The sequence below is a fragment of the Alternaria arbusti genome (assembly GCF_024043155.1).
Source record: "Alternaria arbusti strain BMP 1465 chromosome Unknown scaffold_17, whole genome shotgun sequence".
Lineage (NCBI taxonomy): Eukaryota > Fungi > Ascomycota > Dothideomycetes > Pleosporales > Pleosporaceae > Alternaria > Alternaria arbusti.
Genome location: NW_026249957.1, coordinates 95,637 through 112,611, shown reverse-complemented (window position 1 = coordinate 112,611; position 16,975 = coordinate 95,637). Strand labels below are relative to the sequence as shown.

The 16,975-nt window shown below is 54.2% G+C and overlaps 5 protein-coding genes across 5 annotated transcripts; 3 read left to right on the top strand and 2 right to left on the bottom strand.

Annotated features, from left to right (window-relative positions):
• Window positions 1-740: 740 nt before the first annotated feature.
• Window positions 741-3,143, bottom strand: J4E86_009403 (uncharacterized protein; the record flags this gene model as incomplete). The annotated part of the gene is made up of 5 exons (XM_051449909.1): window positions 741-940; window positions 991-1,429; window positions 1,482-2,414; window positions 2,461-2,565; window positions 2,619-3,143. The coding sequence occupies 5 exons, from the start codon at window positions 3,141-3,143 to the stop codon at window positions 741-743; spliced, it is 2,202 nt and encodes a 733-aa protein (XP_051298754.1).
• Window positions 3,144-6,553: 3,410 nt separating this feature from the next.
• J4E86_009402 (uncharacterized protein) lies at window positions 6,554-7,787 on the top strand (the record flags this gene model as incomplete). Its single annotated transcript, XM_051449908.1, has 2 exons — window positions 6,554-6,785; window positions 6,928-7,787. The coding sequence occupies 2 exons, from the start codon at window positions 6,554-6,556 to the stop codon at window positions 7,785-7,787; spliced, it is 1,092 nt and encodes a 363-aa protein (XP_051298753.1).
• Window positions 7,788-9,070: 1,283 nt separating this feature from the next.
• Window positions 9,071-10,890, top strand: J4E86_009401 (uncharacterized protein; the record flags this gene model as incomplete). Its single annotated transcript, XM_051449907.1, has 2 exons — window positions 9,071-9,145; window positions 9,202-10,890. The coding sequence occupies 2 exons, from the start codon at window positions 9,071-9,073 to the stop codon at window positions 10,888-10,890; spliced, it is 1,764 nt and encodes a 587-aa protein (XP_051298752.1).
• A 571-nt stretch (window positions 10,891-11,461) lies between these two features.
• Window positions 11,462-13,391, bottom strand: J4E86_009400 (uncharacterized protein; the record flags this gene model as incomplete). The annotated part of the gene is made up of 2 exons (XM_051449906.1): window positions 11,462-12,135; window positions 12,182-13,391. 2 exons carry the CDS (start codon window positions 13,389-13,391, stop codon window positions 11,462-11,464), a joined length of 1,884 nt encoding a protein of 627 aa, XP_051298751.1.
• Window positions 13,392-13,893: 502 nt separating this feature from the next.
• Window positions 13,894-16,935, top strand: YSH1 (endoribonuclease ysh1; the record flags this gene model as incomplete). Its single annotated transcript, XM_051449905.1, has 5 exons — window positions 13,894-14,043; window positions 14,096-14,193; window positions 14,452-15,583; window positions 15,639-16,320; window positions 16,370-16,935. 5 exons carry the CDS (start codon window positions 13,894-13,896, stop codon window positions 16,933-16,935), a joined length of 2,628 nt encoding a protein of 875 aa, XP_051298750.1.
• Between the last annotated feature and the right edge of the window lie 40 nt (window positions 16,936-16,975).

The following is a 16,975-nucleotide window of genomic DNA, read 5'->3' as shown; positions in this document are numbered from 1 at the left end:
GCGACCGGTCTTACGTTCGTGTCCAGTCAGATCTATTGTGAACCACACGTGAGAAGGAGACTGTAGGATGAGGGAGTGAGAATGCCATCAGAGAAGATACGCAGAGGTGTTGGGGGAAGTATTGCGTTCGGAGATTTTGCAGAGTAAGATTGGACGTGCAATTAGAGAAGAGTTCAGTTTAATGAAAGAATGCTTACTGTGTCTTTATCTGCGGGGACGTTTTTTGTGATGTACACAGCGCGTGCACGCTGAGCTTTGAGAAGAGCGCTACAGCTAGGCCAAGTCCCTTGCCGGCGTTGCATGAGTTTATCATCTCGAAGCAAATCTGTCAAGACGCGAGTGCTTCCTATTTCCAGGCTGAAACGCATTCTTGCAATGTCAGGCATTAGCGCGTAAGCGACACTCCAAAAAAGAGCTAGTCAGACCTCCAAGCAACAGCAGTTGAAAGAATGATAGAGATTTTGCTACTTCAAACGTTTGAAGGGGGTATGCTTATATAACATCATCAATCGCTTTGGACCAGATCGTCAGGAAAAAAAATGGCCCACAAAACAAGATAAAAGAGGACGCGCGCGCAGAAGAGACAGTCGCAATCATGGTCCTCGTCTACCCATACATCGTGCCCGTATCCCGGTAGTAAAATGTCCAAAAGTATTTTTGCTCTCCCACAGATTAACAACTTTTTCGAAAAACAAGTCGTGCGTAGTTTGCTCGGTATTATCAAGATGCGATTGCCCTGTTTATCTGAAGCGAGCAGTGCAGCGGCCCATGACCTCGCCCTGGCAGACGAGTTCGGCATTGAATTCGGATCCGTCGAGCGTGAGGTAAATGTCAAAGTAGACGCGGTAGAAAGTACCTTGCGGGGTATCCATGCGTTCAAAGTCTTTTTCGAGATTCTTTCGTGAGAGGTCAGAGGTGAGGGTGACGACTTCCTTAATACCTAGTTCCCTGTTAGTACGTGCATTTCGTTCAGGTATGTTTTTCACTTACGAGGGTCTTTGGTGTACTCTGGGCAAACGTCGTCGTCGCATGCGTAGAGTATATCCTCATACATGAGCGTCGCACCAGGCGCGACCTGTCTGAAGAACGAGACCTTGACCGGCTCGCCAATCTTGACTCTTTGGCCCTTTTGCACGAAAATCTGGCGCGTGTACTTGCAGCGATCTTTGCCATCGAGAGACGGAACACGGTATTGTTCGGGGTGGTGGCCCTCCTTGAATGGCTGGAGGGTGGCCATGAGGTAATGCCTACGCGCAACACGGTGTGTGACAATTCGCTCTGTGATACCGGCTGTGACGGCTCCCTTGACGATGGCGGCGACCGAGTCCATGGGACGGACGACCTTTGACTGAAATTGGGGCGGGACGTGGAGTTTGATTTGTTGGAAGAGATATTCGGAGGCACCGAAACCACCGACCACCAAGACGTTCTACTATGATCAGCACTGGGAGTGACATGTTTCGACATCTGTGACTGCTTACCTGCAATGACCTGTTCTGTGCTTGGATAGCAATAATCTGGTTCCTGACAAGCTCGAGAATGCGGTTAACCACAGGCTCAAAGCACTGTAGAATCTCCTCATTGGTGAAGGTCATGTACCCCTCCTCAATGCCAGCCTCGGGGAATTCAGCCTCGATACCGACGTCGACAGCCCACTTTTGACCATTGTTTCGGAAGTCGGCTTTTATCCTGTTCTCGAAGTCCATGATGCATTTGGCGTACACTTTACCGGCTGTCTTGGAGCCATCTGGGAGTTTCATCTTCCTAATCTTGGCTCGCAGGATGTTGCTGAAGTTGCGGTTGAGAGCGGTGGAACCACACGAGTCTCCGGATCCAGCTGTGCACTCGGCGACGGAGAAGGGCTGCTCTTCTTCGACTTCGTAGGCGATCAAATCGACGGTACCACCACCGCAATCGACAATGAGGACGGCGTCGTGTATCTTGAGGTTGAGCAGACCGGTCTTTGAGCAGAACATGGCGGCGGCTTCGGGTTCGGTGATGAGGGTCAGTCGGTTGTCGTTTTCGTCCCGCAAGAAACCAGCCTGAATGGCAGCCGCACGCGTTGCAGCCTTTCCAGCGTCGTTCCAGATGGCGGGTACTGTCAGGTAGTATCTGATGTTGCGCTCCTCACGGTTGAAGACCTCACCAAGTGTCTTCTGCAGCTGGTTCCGCATCGCCTGGCGCAGGTGGAAGAGGTAGTCGGCGGCGACATCGATCTCAGACTTGCCCGGGGGTAGCGGCGGGAGGTTGATGGGGTCGATGTATGTGTTTCCGGACAGCATGAGCTGCAGCTTGAACCATTCGACCTTTTGCACGCCAGGCTTAGGGTAGCCCGTGGGGGCCAGAGCATCGGCGATGTCAGGGCCCCATCCGACTACCTTCTGGTACTGGTCGTAGTAGAGGACGGTGGGAATCTGGGAAGGGTTAGCGGGTACATGTGGAGGTGTCGGTCTAGCGCACCTTCTGCTTTGTCTGGTTGCCCGCGCCAGGCCATTCGGTGATGATGTCTTCCTTGGCCTCGGTGTTGGTCGCAAAGGCGAATGCGACGCCGGAGAAGGTGGTGCCCTGTGTGGCATGGTTAGCTGCTGCTGCGTCCGGGGGTGTCTGAGGCTGCTCACAAAGTCGATGCCCACAATGAGCTGGGCCTTGGAGCGACCTTCGCCCGCTACCTCTGCCATGCCTGAAGGCCTATTGTACGTTGCGGGGGGACCATGAGGGGCAGGAGCTCCCGGCGGAGGAGCGCCGTAGCCCTGGCCGTACTGTCCAGCTCCCGGCGGGCCCTGTGGAGGATAGCCAGGCGGGCCAGCCTGCGGCGGGTAGCCCATGGGGGTCTGCTGGGGTGGGTAGCCAGGCGCGCCCGTGTTGATGGGCGGCAGCGGGCTCGCGGGCCTGCCGTGCTGTTGTTGGGGCGCACCGAGGCCGCCGGGCGGGGCATAGGTGTACGAGGGCGGGCGGCCCAGGGGGTTCTGCTGGTTCATGGGGAGCGAGGTGCTGCTCGAATTCGAAGCCTGGGGCGATAGCGACGTCGGTCGTTGCGCTCCCGTGGGGGCGGGATTGCCTTGGGGCGTGGGCGAGGGATTGTGTGAGGAACTCTTGCGTTTCGAACCCACTAGGTTCTTGAAACGGGCGTTCATGGAACTCATGAGAGAGGAGGGAGGAGGGCTGGTTAGGCGGGAGGGGTGCGGTGCAGGATATCTGGGAGCGGTGCTGCGGCTGACAGCAAGCTGGGCGCGGTCCAAACGGCGCAAGCTGCAAGGCTGTGTGAAGGAAAGCCCGCCAACGCGGTGCGGCGCAGTCCCGGAATTGGCTGGGGCAGCTGGAGGACAGGCAAAGTATCCTCGAGCTTGACACGGCAGATGCAGCGCGCGCACACCCAACAGTTCAAGTCCCTGGCCACGGCGCTTGCTGGCGAAATTGACGCGGCGGGGTGAATTGTACACAAAGAGCGGGTCACTCTCCGCCGGTCAGCATCCTGGGCATCCTACGCCACATACTAAGGGCATTGCCTACGACCAGCCACGTCGAGCCGCTGTCAAACACGCCTGTTCAGTCCAGTTCCCAGCGGTACCCCAGCGACATGCAACGACTATTCCCGGCCGAACACCACGTGCTGAGCAGGGCCGACTCTCAAGAGGACAAGAAGACAAGATAGTTTCCTCAAGCACTCTGGCGGCCTGACCAATCCATCAACGATGCATCCGTCTTACAAGCCCGAGCTGGGTGGGTCCGCTGCACACTGCTCACCTCAGCACTCTAGATGCCTGAGGTTGCACGTTGCAGATGCCTTGCCCTATGCGAGCAATGGGCTGGAATTGCAAAGGTACAAGCTTGATATCTCTGTGCAGTTTGCAGGTCGTCACCTATCTTCGCGTTTCTTTGTTCCGATGCCCATCGATGCCATGCTACGGACCCACTAAACTCTCCACACCAGGGTCCGTAAGGCTGGTGTCTAAACTTGGAACCGGCCCTGTTCGGTCACGGTATGCTAGCGTCGAATTGTGCAGCACGTTATCCAGTACATCTGGACTTGCATGCGTATGTTTGAGACTCGATCAAAACTTCCAATGGCAATGTCTTGATGCTATGCGAAATGTGCTAAAATGCTTTCAAGATGCGACCATCCAATGTATCCAATGTAACCAATGTGTCCAACGTGCCCAACGTATTCGATGTATCCCACGTAAAACGCCAACAAGTATCCCACCGCCCTATCCAAAAGTCGTGTAGAATGCTCGCCTGTGTACCATGACTCCCAATGCTATGTTCACGATCATCCCACCAGCCCACTCCCAAACGCCAGCCAAGCCAACACCCCCGACACAACCAGCAACATTATCGCAACCACAAACATCGCAACAATATTCTCAACCGAGTACCTCACATCATCCGGCCTGACCACATCCACACCAATCTGGCTCTCCTCGTCTTCCTCGCGACCCCCGTGCTGGCCGCGCGGTACGTACTGGACGAGCGTGTCGCGATAAGACTGTCGGACTGCGATTGCGTATGGTGGTGGTGCGTCGGCTGGATAGAAAGCGTCACCGGGTTGGTGAGATATTTCCGTCGACTGCGTGTACGCGTGGGAGACGAGGTGGGCGAGGGGGACGTCGTCGGCGTCTGGGGTGTGGGGTGGTGAGTCTGTGTATGGTTGGTAGGGTGGACTGCGTCGTGACTGCCGTTGGCGGGTCGGTGAAGTGGTTTGACGCGTCGAGGGTGATGCTTCTGTTGGTGTTGGGGGGTCGTCGCGGTAGGGCTCTTCGTCTGCGTAGGGTGGAGGCGTTGCGGACAGCGGTTTTATGGTCGCGGACGAGTCTGAGGAGCTGGGTGATGTTTGGTGGGTAGACGATGTTCTTCGGTCTCGTGCCGGAGAGTCGCGGTATGGTGTAGTAGTAGTGTTCTGCGCAATGGTTAGCTGACATGATGCCAGAGGGGAGGATAAGCTGATGCACACCTCCATGACGAGTTTCCAAAGCCAGGTACGATGCGTCCTCTCTCAAATATGCCTCCAACACTGCCAAAAGAGCGTCCAATCCCCTCAAGCACTGCCAAAGCAGCTGCTGTAAGCTATGTCACCAAGATGCTGTTGAGCGCGATCAGTAGAGGCTGCGGCACGTTACACAGCACAGGAGGTTAGCAGTCGCGTAGTCACAGGCACATATCAAGTTGGAGAGCACAAGGCAGCTACGACAGGCGTCCAAGGCCTTCCGCAGCAGCGGCGCAGTAGTCCATAGCTGCCCCCATCGGATGGCTGGGGGGTAGCTGTCGGCCATGGATCCGCCCACTCGGACACATCCATGCGCTGTGACGATTGTGGCTATAGCGGGGACGAGTGGGTTTAGCGCTGAGGCGCGAGTCCTGGCTACGCCGCTGCCGGGCCGGTAAGGCAGACATTATGACATCGGCATGCCGTTGAATTTTATCGAGTATCGCGAACGAATACACACCAACATCCTCATATCGAAGGAGTGTTCTGCATAGCAAATTCTGTCGAGTTCACCAACTTCTCAACAAAGTTTGCAGCCAATATCAGTGCTTCCAAAGTTCCGAAGAGGAAGGACCATCGCAACGCACAGTTCCGAAACTGTGACCCGCGACGCGAGAGTGCCTGACATCTCAGGAACGCGTTTCAGGCTGAGAATAGTATCCAAATTTGCAAGCGCCTCACTTACCAACGGATGGTTCCGAAATTTGCCGATGCGCCGTTCCCATACTTCCTCGTGGTGTCGGCGGCGGCGGTTGTCCTGCAGCGATGCGGCGCTGTCACCGCCGGCGCTCGGGTGGATGATCTCCAGGATATACTCCGCGTTGACATCCAGAGATCACCCGCTGTAACACGCGAGAGTCACTGAGCACACTCTGAAGATATCATAGTGATGCTTAGCCGAACGCCCTGTGCTGTAATGCGACATCTCCCCACGCGGCGACTAACTTTACCGCCATCAAAGCTTGGGCACTTTCATGACTCTCGGATCTCCACGCGGTCTCGAAGAGTGCAGTTTAGATCCCCTCTCGGTCAAGTCGCTCTCTTCTCTTCGCGAGTGCAATCGACCAGAGAAGGTAGGAAGTCATCGTAGTCGCCCATGCTCTGCCAATCTGCCGTTGCTCACACATGCCAGGCCCTGACCCCTACAATTATACTGATGGCCGATGGCTCCGTCACGATGCACTGCACCGTCAAGCACGGATAATACAGTTCGACTTTGACTCTCTGTGTCAGAGAGTCGTGACACTGTGTCCGGGTGCTAGCTCGATCTCTTCTTATGAGAAGAAAGAAGGGGATAACAATCGAGTATTCATCTTCCACACTGATAATGGCAAGCGTGTCGTTGCGAGACTACCCTTCTCTGTAGCAGGGCCGCCAAGATACAGAACTAGCTCGGAAGTCGCGACCATCAAGTATCGTATGTTGTACCAAGCAAAAGATTGCACAAGAAGACCCAATAGCTGACGATCTTTTGTCTGAGTAGTACAACAGACTACGAGTATTCCTATCCCGGAGATTCTTGACTGGAGTGATGACGCTTCGAACCCCATTGGAACTGAGTACATAATCATGGAACACGCGCCTGGTGTTCCTTTGCACGAGAAGTGGCCAACTATGGACGTAGATGAACAATCTGAGTGCGTTAGTAAGATTATATTCGAACTCAAAGATCTTGGCAAACTCGAATTTCCGGCATATGGCAGCCTTTACTTTGCGAACACGCCGTACATTACCGCAGCTGAACTACCCTCTAACCCGGGCTACTGCGTAGGCCCTCACTGTGGATCTACCTATTGGGACTGTAATCCTCGCGAGCCACGATACTATCACACTGTCAACCCAAACAGAGGACCATGTGGGTATAGGCGCATACTGTAGTACCACCTGCCTGCTCACAGACATACCAGGGCCTAATCTCGCCGCATACTGCGACAGTCTCATAGACCTCGGTACCTCTCGAGTCCCCCCAAAGAACCTCATAACCAAACACCCCCACTGGCAAGAATTCCACGGATCAACCACAGAACACTACGACCTACTCTCACAAGGTCGCGCGCTGATAAAAGCAATGGCCCGTCACCCCTCGATCCAAGACTCTGCAAAGCCATCCCTCTTCCACCCATGTCTACACACAGAAAACATCTTCGTCTCAGAAGACACCCCCACAACCGTCACAGCAATCATCGACTGGCAGTCCTGCAGCATAGAACCAGCCTTCCACTACGCAGACATAGCACCAGACTTTGCGCAACCACGCCCGCACGTCGAGAAAGAACGCGAGTTGAGTTTCAAACGCGATGAATGCGGCATCCGCTTTGACGTGGGTCTTCTCGCATTCTTCGGTCCCATGTTTAAAGCCCGTCGAATGGACACTGCGTACCTCGACCCCTTCCGCTACTGCCACCGCACGTGGAAGGACGGCTTCATCCGCTTCCGCAACGAAATCATCCAGACGGCGCGGCGCTGGGAGGAATTGGGATTTGAAGGTCCTTGCCCTGTTGCTTTGCCCAGTGATGCTGAGTATGCGAAACACATGGAAGAGTACGAGACTTTCGAGGAGATTCAGGAATGGAAGGAGAGTAAAGAGATTGCGTTGAATAGAGGAGAGGATGGCTGGGTGCCGGCGGAGGCGTATGAAAGGATGCAGGCTTTGCATTTGGAGTTGCTGGAATATAGTGTTCAGCATATGTTTGAGGGTGAGGGGATTGGTAGGGATACTCAAGTTGAGAATTATGAGTATTTGAAGGAGGTGTGGCCTTTTGATTTGCCGCGGGGTTATAAAGAGGAGCTTAGGCGGGGGTGATGGGTGGTGAGTTGTGAGACAATGATGTAGGATGTGCTGACAATTGGGCGGGTGTTAACAGGGGACTCTCCACTCATTTTCGGTGTCTCCAAGGAGGATCAAAGAACCGGAAAGTCTAGGTACGGGTGTAAGATTATCGTGTACGTATAGAGCCTAGCAACAAAATGCTAGCATCCATGGACAAAAAGCTCTCGTAACTCGCGACTGTGCCCGGTTTGCCGCATTCGAACGCTGGACGGCTGCCATTCTTCGTACTTACTCCGAGCGCTGAGGTACATACACGGGCATTTTCCGTTCCAGCTACTGACGCAAGAAAAACCCCAAACATGACTAACTTCCATGCTGAAAGCTGCCCTGTGATCAGCGCAGAATCTTTCTCTCAAGCCATGAGGCTGTGCATGTGCGATTGAGCTTGGAAGCAGCTCTGTGGCCGCCGATCATAGCCTCGATGTGATATGTGGCGTCCGCTTCTGCAAGGCAGACTACCTATGCGGTCATTCGTGTCGCAGCCAATCGCGTCCAGGCACGCGACAGCTCAGATGAAGGACCTCTCTTGGCACGGAAACCCCATCTTCGACAGCTATCCATTTCCTCCCAGCCCGACCTGCTGTCTTTGTTCCTGACACTTTGGTAGTTTCATCCTTCTCTTTTTCAGGCTCTTTCGGTTGCAACCGCCGGCTTGCGACACCGCCCAGGTGACCTAGGCGAACGGGAACCATGACACCTACACTGTTATCACACGTTACCATCGATTCGGCGGCGTCCTATGTATCCGGCAGCTCAGCTCGACCCAAGAATGGAACTCTGTTCAGACGAGACGTACGCGAACAGTTGAAATCGTGAGAGTCCAATCAATACCGACTTGCTCCGATGTAGACTAACAAGGCAGAAAACCAAGCGCTGTCGCGTCCTCGGGCATTCAGCAATCGAACGAAGATTCTCACAATCTTGCACCACCACAACCGAGAGCGAAAGTTATCTCCTTCGCAATACCCCAGAGCTATGGGATAGAGCACCGATGTTCAAGTTCAGACCGATCAGAAAAGCTCAGATTGAACACAGCGCCGCCGTCCGCTCCTGTACAAGCATCTCAGGATATCGGCGTCCCCGATCCCCCGTACAAGCAGGCACAAGACTTCGGATGGCCAACTGAAAAAGAGTCTCCATCATCCTCTGTCAGCCCTGGTTACTTGCTGATATGTATGGAGAAGCCAGATTCTCGTGGGGCATGGGCATTACTTTGTACTGACGACTTGGGAACTGATCGTAACCTTTTTCACGTAATGCGTCTCCTGCGTAAGCAGCATTATGGTTGGCGAAGACACTTTTTGAGAGTTGAGGAGATACGCTATGTGAAGGTAAGTTAGTCCGGCTCGAAACGTTATCACTGTACGCTAAGCTCACAACCTCCAAGGTTACGATTGACAAGAACAAAGCAACCGATATGAGTTATCCCAGCCTACCACCAGATGACCATAGGGGATACCAATACGAACCCAGACCAGCGATACGCAAGCCTCCGCTGCCCCCTAAGCATCTGGCATCGGCTTTCCATGCTATGGGCATGGCTGATCGCAACGACGACGATTCCACCGTGATGTTTCGTAGTCTGCCACGGCTGACAGATACTGCAAAGTTCCACACACTTCAAGGCTTCAAAGCTGAAAAAGAGGATGTGTGGGGAATAGCCATCGTTGAGGGCTATTCTGCTCTCGGTCCTTTGTTGGTTATGTGTGGATTTTGCATTGCCATGCTGATCATCTTCACCCTATGGGCCACGCTCTCTCCCAACACTTGTGAGAAGCTCAGCAAGGAAGCCATAGTCGCGATTATTAGCGTCATAGTAGCGCTACCTGGAACGATCATACCTATATGCATGCTGATCATGTCGGCTCAAAAGCACGAGGATGAAGTCTACATACTCCGGGGTGTCATACAACCTCACATCGCGCTGGACTACGCCGCACTCAATCCATGGCTGAGGTTCATGGTAAGATCTACGCGACGTTGCTACTCTATTTGGCGACGGTGTCTATCTTCTGTCATCCCTTGGTTCGCCTTCGAAACGTCGAACCGTGTTCTCGAATCCCATACTGCGTCCAATTCTGTGTCCGTTCACCAAAATTCAAGTCGGTCGAACGGCATACCTGAAGGGGCATCAGGTAGCTCTGGACATGAGCGACCGAACAACACAAACGCTGGTGAAGGTTTCGTTCATGGTGTCGACTTCAGCTTTCGCAGTCTTGATAATGGAGAAGGCGGCGAGAACAATGGCGATAACAACGGCAATGGCGGGGGCACCGATGAAGGTGACAGCAACTCTAACGGCAGTGGCGATGGGAATGGTAATGGTAACGGCCTCTACACGATAGATCCGCAAGAGCCAGACCTCGAAGCAGGACACCTTTACCTACACATTATCATGGGCGCTGGCAAATCTGGCAAAAAGCAAGTCGCAGTCGAAGTAACGGGGATTGACAACGACTACGACCTGTTCAGTCAACTGAGGGAGGCCTACCGTAAGCGCCGCCCATGGTCATATCCGATGCTCATGGTCAAATCCATCAGCCCGGCTCAATTTCGACTTTTCAACCACGTCGACGTTGGCACAGTTGACCACGATGACGCCGCGAAGACCATGCCTGATATTCACAACCCTCCCTCGGAGTACGAGTTCAGCTACCTGCCTCGAGAACCCGTTCCCGAACCCCCACTTCTGCGTCCTGAACAACTGCTCTCGCTCTTCTACAACCCAGCCAAATCGATACACATGAGCCCCCATGGGCCCGTTGAGTACGAAACGCAATGTTATATGCGCTCCCCTAAACGCCGAGGCGCATTGGTATTTACGAACAACAATGGCTTTCCGACGGGCTTCGGCTTTGAGATCGAAGAGGAACTGGATAAAAAGTTCATACTGGCTTGTGAACTCCTCATTATTGTTGTATCCATACTGACAGCGGTGCTGTACATAGGCCTCATGAAAGGGGATCAGAAGTTTGGGTCGGCTGCTACTATTGGGGGTTACATCTTTGTGTTGTTGAATTTCCTTTATCTTTGTATCATCGCGGCGACAGAGAAGTACAGGCTCTGGGCGTATTAGACGACCATGTTAAGCTAGGAAACAACTAAACAGGTCTAAAGCCTACATTAACGTTAGGCTATCTACTTTACAGGTTTCTATGTTGATGTAGGCTGCTGTCAGACGTTAAACCTTATTTTGATACGGGATGCAAGAGATGGCAGAGTGATAGTACATTGTCTAGTAAGGATAGACGGATCGTTGCCTGCTTACGATTCTCAAGATCAACTTATACTCGCACTAAGGCAGGTCACCTGACTGTTTAGAGCGCAGGTTCCTGACAGTTGCAGACCTGTTTAGTTTTTCCTTGTATGAGGTGCGACATAGAAATAGACATGTGGAGGAGCATGTTTCGAGAGTTTTTGGTGCACATTACTATAGGTGCTTGTTCAGCTACTGTTCCCCTTCGAGAGTGATACCTTTAGCACCAATTCATTCCATTCGAAGGTACCCAATCGTTCATCTCTCATCGATGAAAGTTTTACCCCAGCCCTTGGGGATATAATGCAAATAATATGTCACAAGTTCTGTCCTCTTCACTTGACATCCCTCCGTTTAACGCCAACGCTGATAATGCAAATAAAGGTAGAGCCTAAGCTCTTACACCCGGACCAGGTACAGCAGGCGCCGCCTTGTTGACCTCAGGCTTGGTATCCTTTTCTGTGTTCTTCAGACGCGCCAAGATGACTGTGAGCGTCTTCTTCTCTCTTCCGTCGTTGTCCAGCACATGAATGAGATCACGGAGCTGAATGCCGGCGCCTGTTTCGGTCTGCTCAATGGTGTCGCCGAACTTGCGCTTCTTGCCCATGAGAGCCTTTTCGGGCGCTTGGACCGCAGGTGTAGCGGCGCCACTGCCACCTGTTGCTGCAGCCGGTCGTGGTGTAGATGCACCTGACGCTGGTCCACCACCACCGCCCGTCATCCACGAGTATTTCTTCTTCTTGCCACCAAGCGCCATGCTGGCGGTCTCGTTGGCTTTGCCAAACACGACAACGTCCGACTGACTCTGCTTCTTGGCGAACGCCAAAGCCTTCTTTGTCACAGGTTCCGGCATGGGTATTGGAGCAGCTGGCGCATCTGCTGAGGAAGCTGAGGCGCCTGCTTGACGCTTCGCGCGCTTGCGGAGGCGCTCCTGTTCCCACTTGTAGTCGTCATTAACGCGCTTCGTAAGTGCAATGGCAACGTGGTTGACGTTTTGGTATGTTCGCTGAGGGGTTGGGGGTGCTTCGCTTGGAGGCGTTGGTAATCGTCCCGCATTGGGGACGCCTAAGTCGATTAGCAATGAACTGGAAAACATTCAAAACCAACATACCCTTGCTGGCTGTCGCTGTAGGGCTGACAGCGCTGTCTGTTGCCTCCCATGGCGTCTTCAAGATGTTGACTGGCGGAGCCATCTTCTCTGATGCGCCCTCATCCACCACAGCAAGATCAAGCATCTGTGGGGGAATGATGCCATGAGAAGTATTTTGACGACCTTGACATAAAGCGAAAGAATCCTCAACTATGGTCCGGACACGCTCCTCGGCAGCCAGCGATATCAGCGTCAGAATCTCTACAAGTGGAGCGTTCTGATTCAGTAGACTGGCAGCCTCCAAGCCTACGATTTGTTCGCCGTTGGCACCAGCTGCAGTAGTACGTGCGATCTCTTGCTGACCCTTGTCTGGGATCTTGTCGAACAGGCCATCTACATTGATCTGGATACCGTGTTCATAGCCACGTTTCGCGATGCGATGTCTTAGGACACTTGCTGACAGGAACGGGTCATTCAGCGGCTGCTGGGCTGACTCGTTCAGGATCCTGGCGGCTTGCTCGTGCTTTCTGATGAACTCGGCTTCATGCTGCTCCTTGGTCATCTCTTGACTAAGTGCGCCGGTCCCTTGGAATGCGCCATGGCCCGACTGCTGGCTCCAGTTATTGAAGCTAGCATGTGGTGATGCTGTGGAGCCCGATGCTTGCGAGTTGAAGCTCCTGTAGTTGTGCAGCAGGTTGTCCTCCTCGGCGCGCAGATCGATACCAGATCCTGTGAGCACATCGCTAATGTTATTGACGTCCAGGTCGCGCGCATTTGCCTTTTCTAATTCCGAACTATCGCCAGTCTTGCTATAAGGGACCTTGGGTGGCGGCATAGAGCCCTGGGGCGCTGGCGGCTGTCCATTCGGGTGCTGATACGGCTGGGGCTGGTGGAAGGGCGGAGGCTGCATCGCGGCGGGCGAAGTGGGCAGTGAGTGGTAGCCAGGCGTCTGAGGGGAAGCGGTATACGGCGAGGGAGGGTATTGGGGCGCGCCAGGCATGCCAAAAGGCGACTGGTACGGCGCAGGCGATGGCGGGTTTGGCGACAGGCGCTGTCGCTTATTCGGAGGGATGCCGCTGCCCATGGTCGGGGACAGGGCGGTCGGCGACTGCTGGTAATTCTGCGGTGAGAAAGCGCGCGGCTGTTGCTGGTGGCCCAGATTCTGCGTTTGCACGGGTGGCGGGGGCTGCTGGCCCGGCGGCGGATACTGGTAGTTGTTCGGGTAGGCCATGGTGGGCAGCTCGTCCCTTTCGGGGAGTCGCGCTGGCAGAGTGATTCTATAGGCGCGTCATCCGGCAGCAGTATAGTCGGGGCTCGGTAGCGCTTGCGATGGGACGTGTTCGGTGGGCAGGCGCGGTGGGTGGAGTTGGCAGGCGCGTCGGGGTTGGTGATGTCGCGGTTGGCAGAACGGACGATGAATCTGGGAATGACGAGCACGGACAAAGTCTTGGCAGTCGCGCGCCAGACAAAGAGAGCCGCAACGGTCAACCAACTACCACTCCGCTCTCACTCGACGCTGCCACGACTTTCTTCCCACCCTTGGGCGTTTCCATTGAGGCGTTGAATATCCCTGCGACACCAACTCACGATTAATGAGCTAGGTCCAGGCGCGGTTTGTAGATATCTTACGCGTTCTTCTTCGGCTACCACCTGGGCATCCACCAACCCCGTAGCCTCACCTCCGTCGCCCGTATAACGCCTAGTAACACATCCACATCTCAACCCACACAACAATGGCGTCGAAGAGAAAGGCGACGGCGATGGCGCCCGAGGATGAAGACCCGATAGATCCTTCCGACGAGCTCATGTTCCTCTGTTTAGGAGGCGGTAACGAGGTCGGCCGCTCGTGTCACATCATCCAGTACAAGGGCAAGACCGTCATGGTGCGCATTCAGGACCCGCATACTCTCCGGCAGCCATACTAACGAGGGACAGCTTGATGCCGGTATGCATCCCGCACACGAAGGCTTGTCCGCCATGCCATTTTACGATGACTTCGATCTTAGCACCGTAGACGTGCTACTAATTTCACAGTATGTATACGCGCGTCTTGCTTGCCATGGTAGTTGGGGTTCGGCGCATCACTGGAGTCGGACCATGAGCGCGCAAAGGGCACTCGCAATACAGCGACTTGTATATCACTATGAATGGAATATAATTTGCTTCCTCCCGCTCGACTTCGATGATGTGCCCCTCCCTGGTTCCCACGGATGTATCTACAACTTTGGGCGCTTCTTCCGGGCTCACCCTGAGTCCTCCAGTCGTCCTCCAGCATGCTGACATCAGGCTAGTTTCCACGTCGACCATGCTGCCTCTCTACCCTATGTACTTGCGAAGACCAACTTCAAGGGCCGCGTATTCATGACACATCCGACCAAGGCCATCTACAAATGGCTCATCCAAGACTCTGTCCGTGTCGGTAATATGTCGAGCAATTCCGAGACCAAGATCCAAATGTACACCGAGGCGGACCATCTCAACACCTATCCTATGATTGAGTCAATCGACTTTTACACCACCCACACTGTCTCCGGTGTACGGATAACACCTTACCCAGCTGGCCACGTACTTGGAGCGGCCATGTTTCTTATGGAGATTGCAGGCTTAAAGATACTCTTCACCGGCGACTACTCGCGAGAAGACGACCGACATTTGGTATCAGCGTCTGTACCTCCAGGCGTAAAGATCGACGTCCTCATCACCGAGTCAACATTCGGTATCTCGATGCATACGCCACGTGTCGAGCGAGAGGCACAGCTCATGAAGGCCATTACCGATGTTCTCAACCGCGGCGGCCGAGCCCTGCTCCCAGTCTTCGCTCTGGGACGAGCCCAGGAACTCCTACTCATTCTTGACGAATACTGGAGCAAGCATCCAGAAGTTCAGAAGATACCCATATACTACAACTCTAGCTTAGCTCGTAAGTGTATGCAGGTCTACCAAACGTACGTCTCGGCCATGAACGACAACATCAAACGTCTCTTCGCCGAGCGCATGGCCGAAGCCGAAGCTGCAGGCGATACTGGTCGACGTGGAGCTTGGGACTTCAAGTTTGTCCGTTCGCTCAAGAGTCTAGAGCGCTTCGACGATCTAGGTGGGTGCGTCATGCTTGCCTCGCCAGGTATGATGCAGTCTGGTACATCGCGTGAGCTACTTGAGCGATGGGCACCCGACCCAAGGAACGGTGTCATCATCACCGGTTACTCCGTCGAGGGCACCATGGCGAAACAGATTGTTCACGAGCCGGACCAGATCCCAGCAATCATGTCCCGCGCTAGTAACGCAGCACGCCGGCCAGGTCAGAGGGAGAATGAGCAGGCCATGATTCCCCGACGGTGCACAGTCCAGGAGTACAGTTTCGCGGCGCACGTTGATGGAAAAGAGAACATGGAGTTTGTGCAAGAAGTCGCCGCTCCTGTCGTTGTAAGTCTTGCTCGTTCCACGTTCTCAGTGAAACCACGTACTAACCAAATCTCAGATCCTTGTTCACGGTGAAAAGGGTAACATGACACGTTTGAAGTCGAAACTTCTTTCCTTCAACGCCCAGAAAGCCGTCCCCACGAAGATTTACTCGCCCGCCAACTGCGAGGAACTTCGCATTCCGTTCAAGACCGATAAGATCGCCAAGGTGGTTGGAAAGCTAGCATCTATTGCTCCGCCCTTACCTCGCTCTCTGTCATCCAACGGTGAAGGTGAGGCTGCTGAAGACCAAGAAGGAGAGAAGGTGGATATGATCAGTGGGGTTCTCATCCAGAACGACTTCAAGATCTCTCTCATGGCGCCTGAGGATCTCAAGGAATATGCTGGTCTGACCACAACAACCATTATGTGCCGTCAGCACCTTACCCTATCAGCCGCCGGCATCGACCTCATACGATGGGCTCTTGAAGGAACCTTTGGCGCTATCAAAGAGAGCAGTCTCACCGATGCAGCCGTTGACGGCAAGATGAATGGCAACGGCACAGGTCACAAGGAAGAAGCAGACGAAGAATTCAGCCGCACAGAAACAAAGTTCACAGTAATGGACTGCGTCAACGTCCTCATCAAGAACGGAGGAAGAGTAGAAGTAGAATGGGAAGGCAACGTAATCAACGACGGCATCGCCGACGCCGTCCTCGCCGTCCTCTTCACAGTCGAATCCTCACCAGCAGCTGTCCGACGTAAGTCTCTTCCCTCCCCTCTTACCTCGCATACTAACCCTTTCCCTAGAATCCTCAAAACAGCACACCCACAGCCACGCACCCAAACCAGAAGAAGAAGACGACGACATAACCACCACAAAACTAACCCACCGCTTCAAAAAGCCACACCCGCACCGCACAACCGACCCCTCAACACGCCTAGCCCGCCTCTTCCTCTTCCTCGAAGCCCAATTCGGCGAAGAAGCCGTCCGCCCCATCACCCTCCCCCGCAACAGCACCACAACCGCCACCACAAACGGGACTCCCGCCGCCGCCGCCGTTCACCCAGATTCCATGGACACCTCATCTACCTCCTCCCCCGACTCCACGGAGCCATCCAACATATCCAACATCACCGCGTTCCCGCCTCCCATTGCACCCGACGACCAGTTGTCCGCGGAGGACAAGGCGGAGTTGAAGAGGCTGCATAATTTGGGGATTCCGGTTCCCGGCGTGGAGATCAAGTTTGATAGGTTTGTGGCCAAGGTTTGGTTGGAGGATTTGGAGGTCGAGTGTGCGAATAATGCGCTTAGGGCGAGGGTTAAGGCTGTGGTTGAGAGGGGGGTTGAGACGGTTAGTGGGTTGTGGCGGTAGAGTGGGGGTGGTTTGGGAGGGGGTTTGGGGTGGCGAGGTA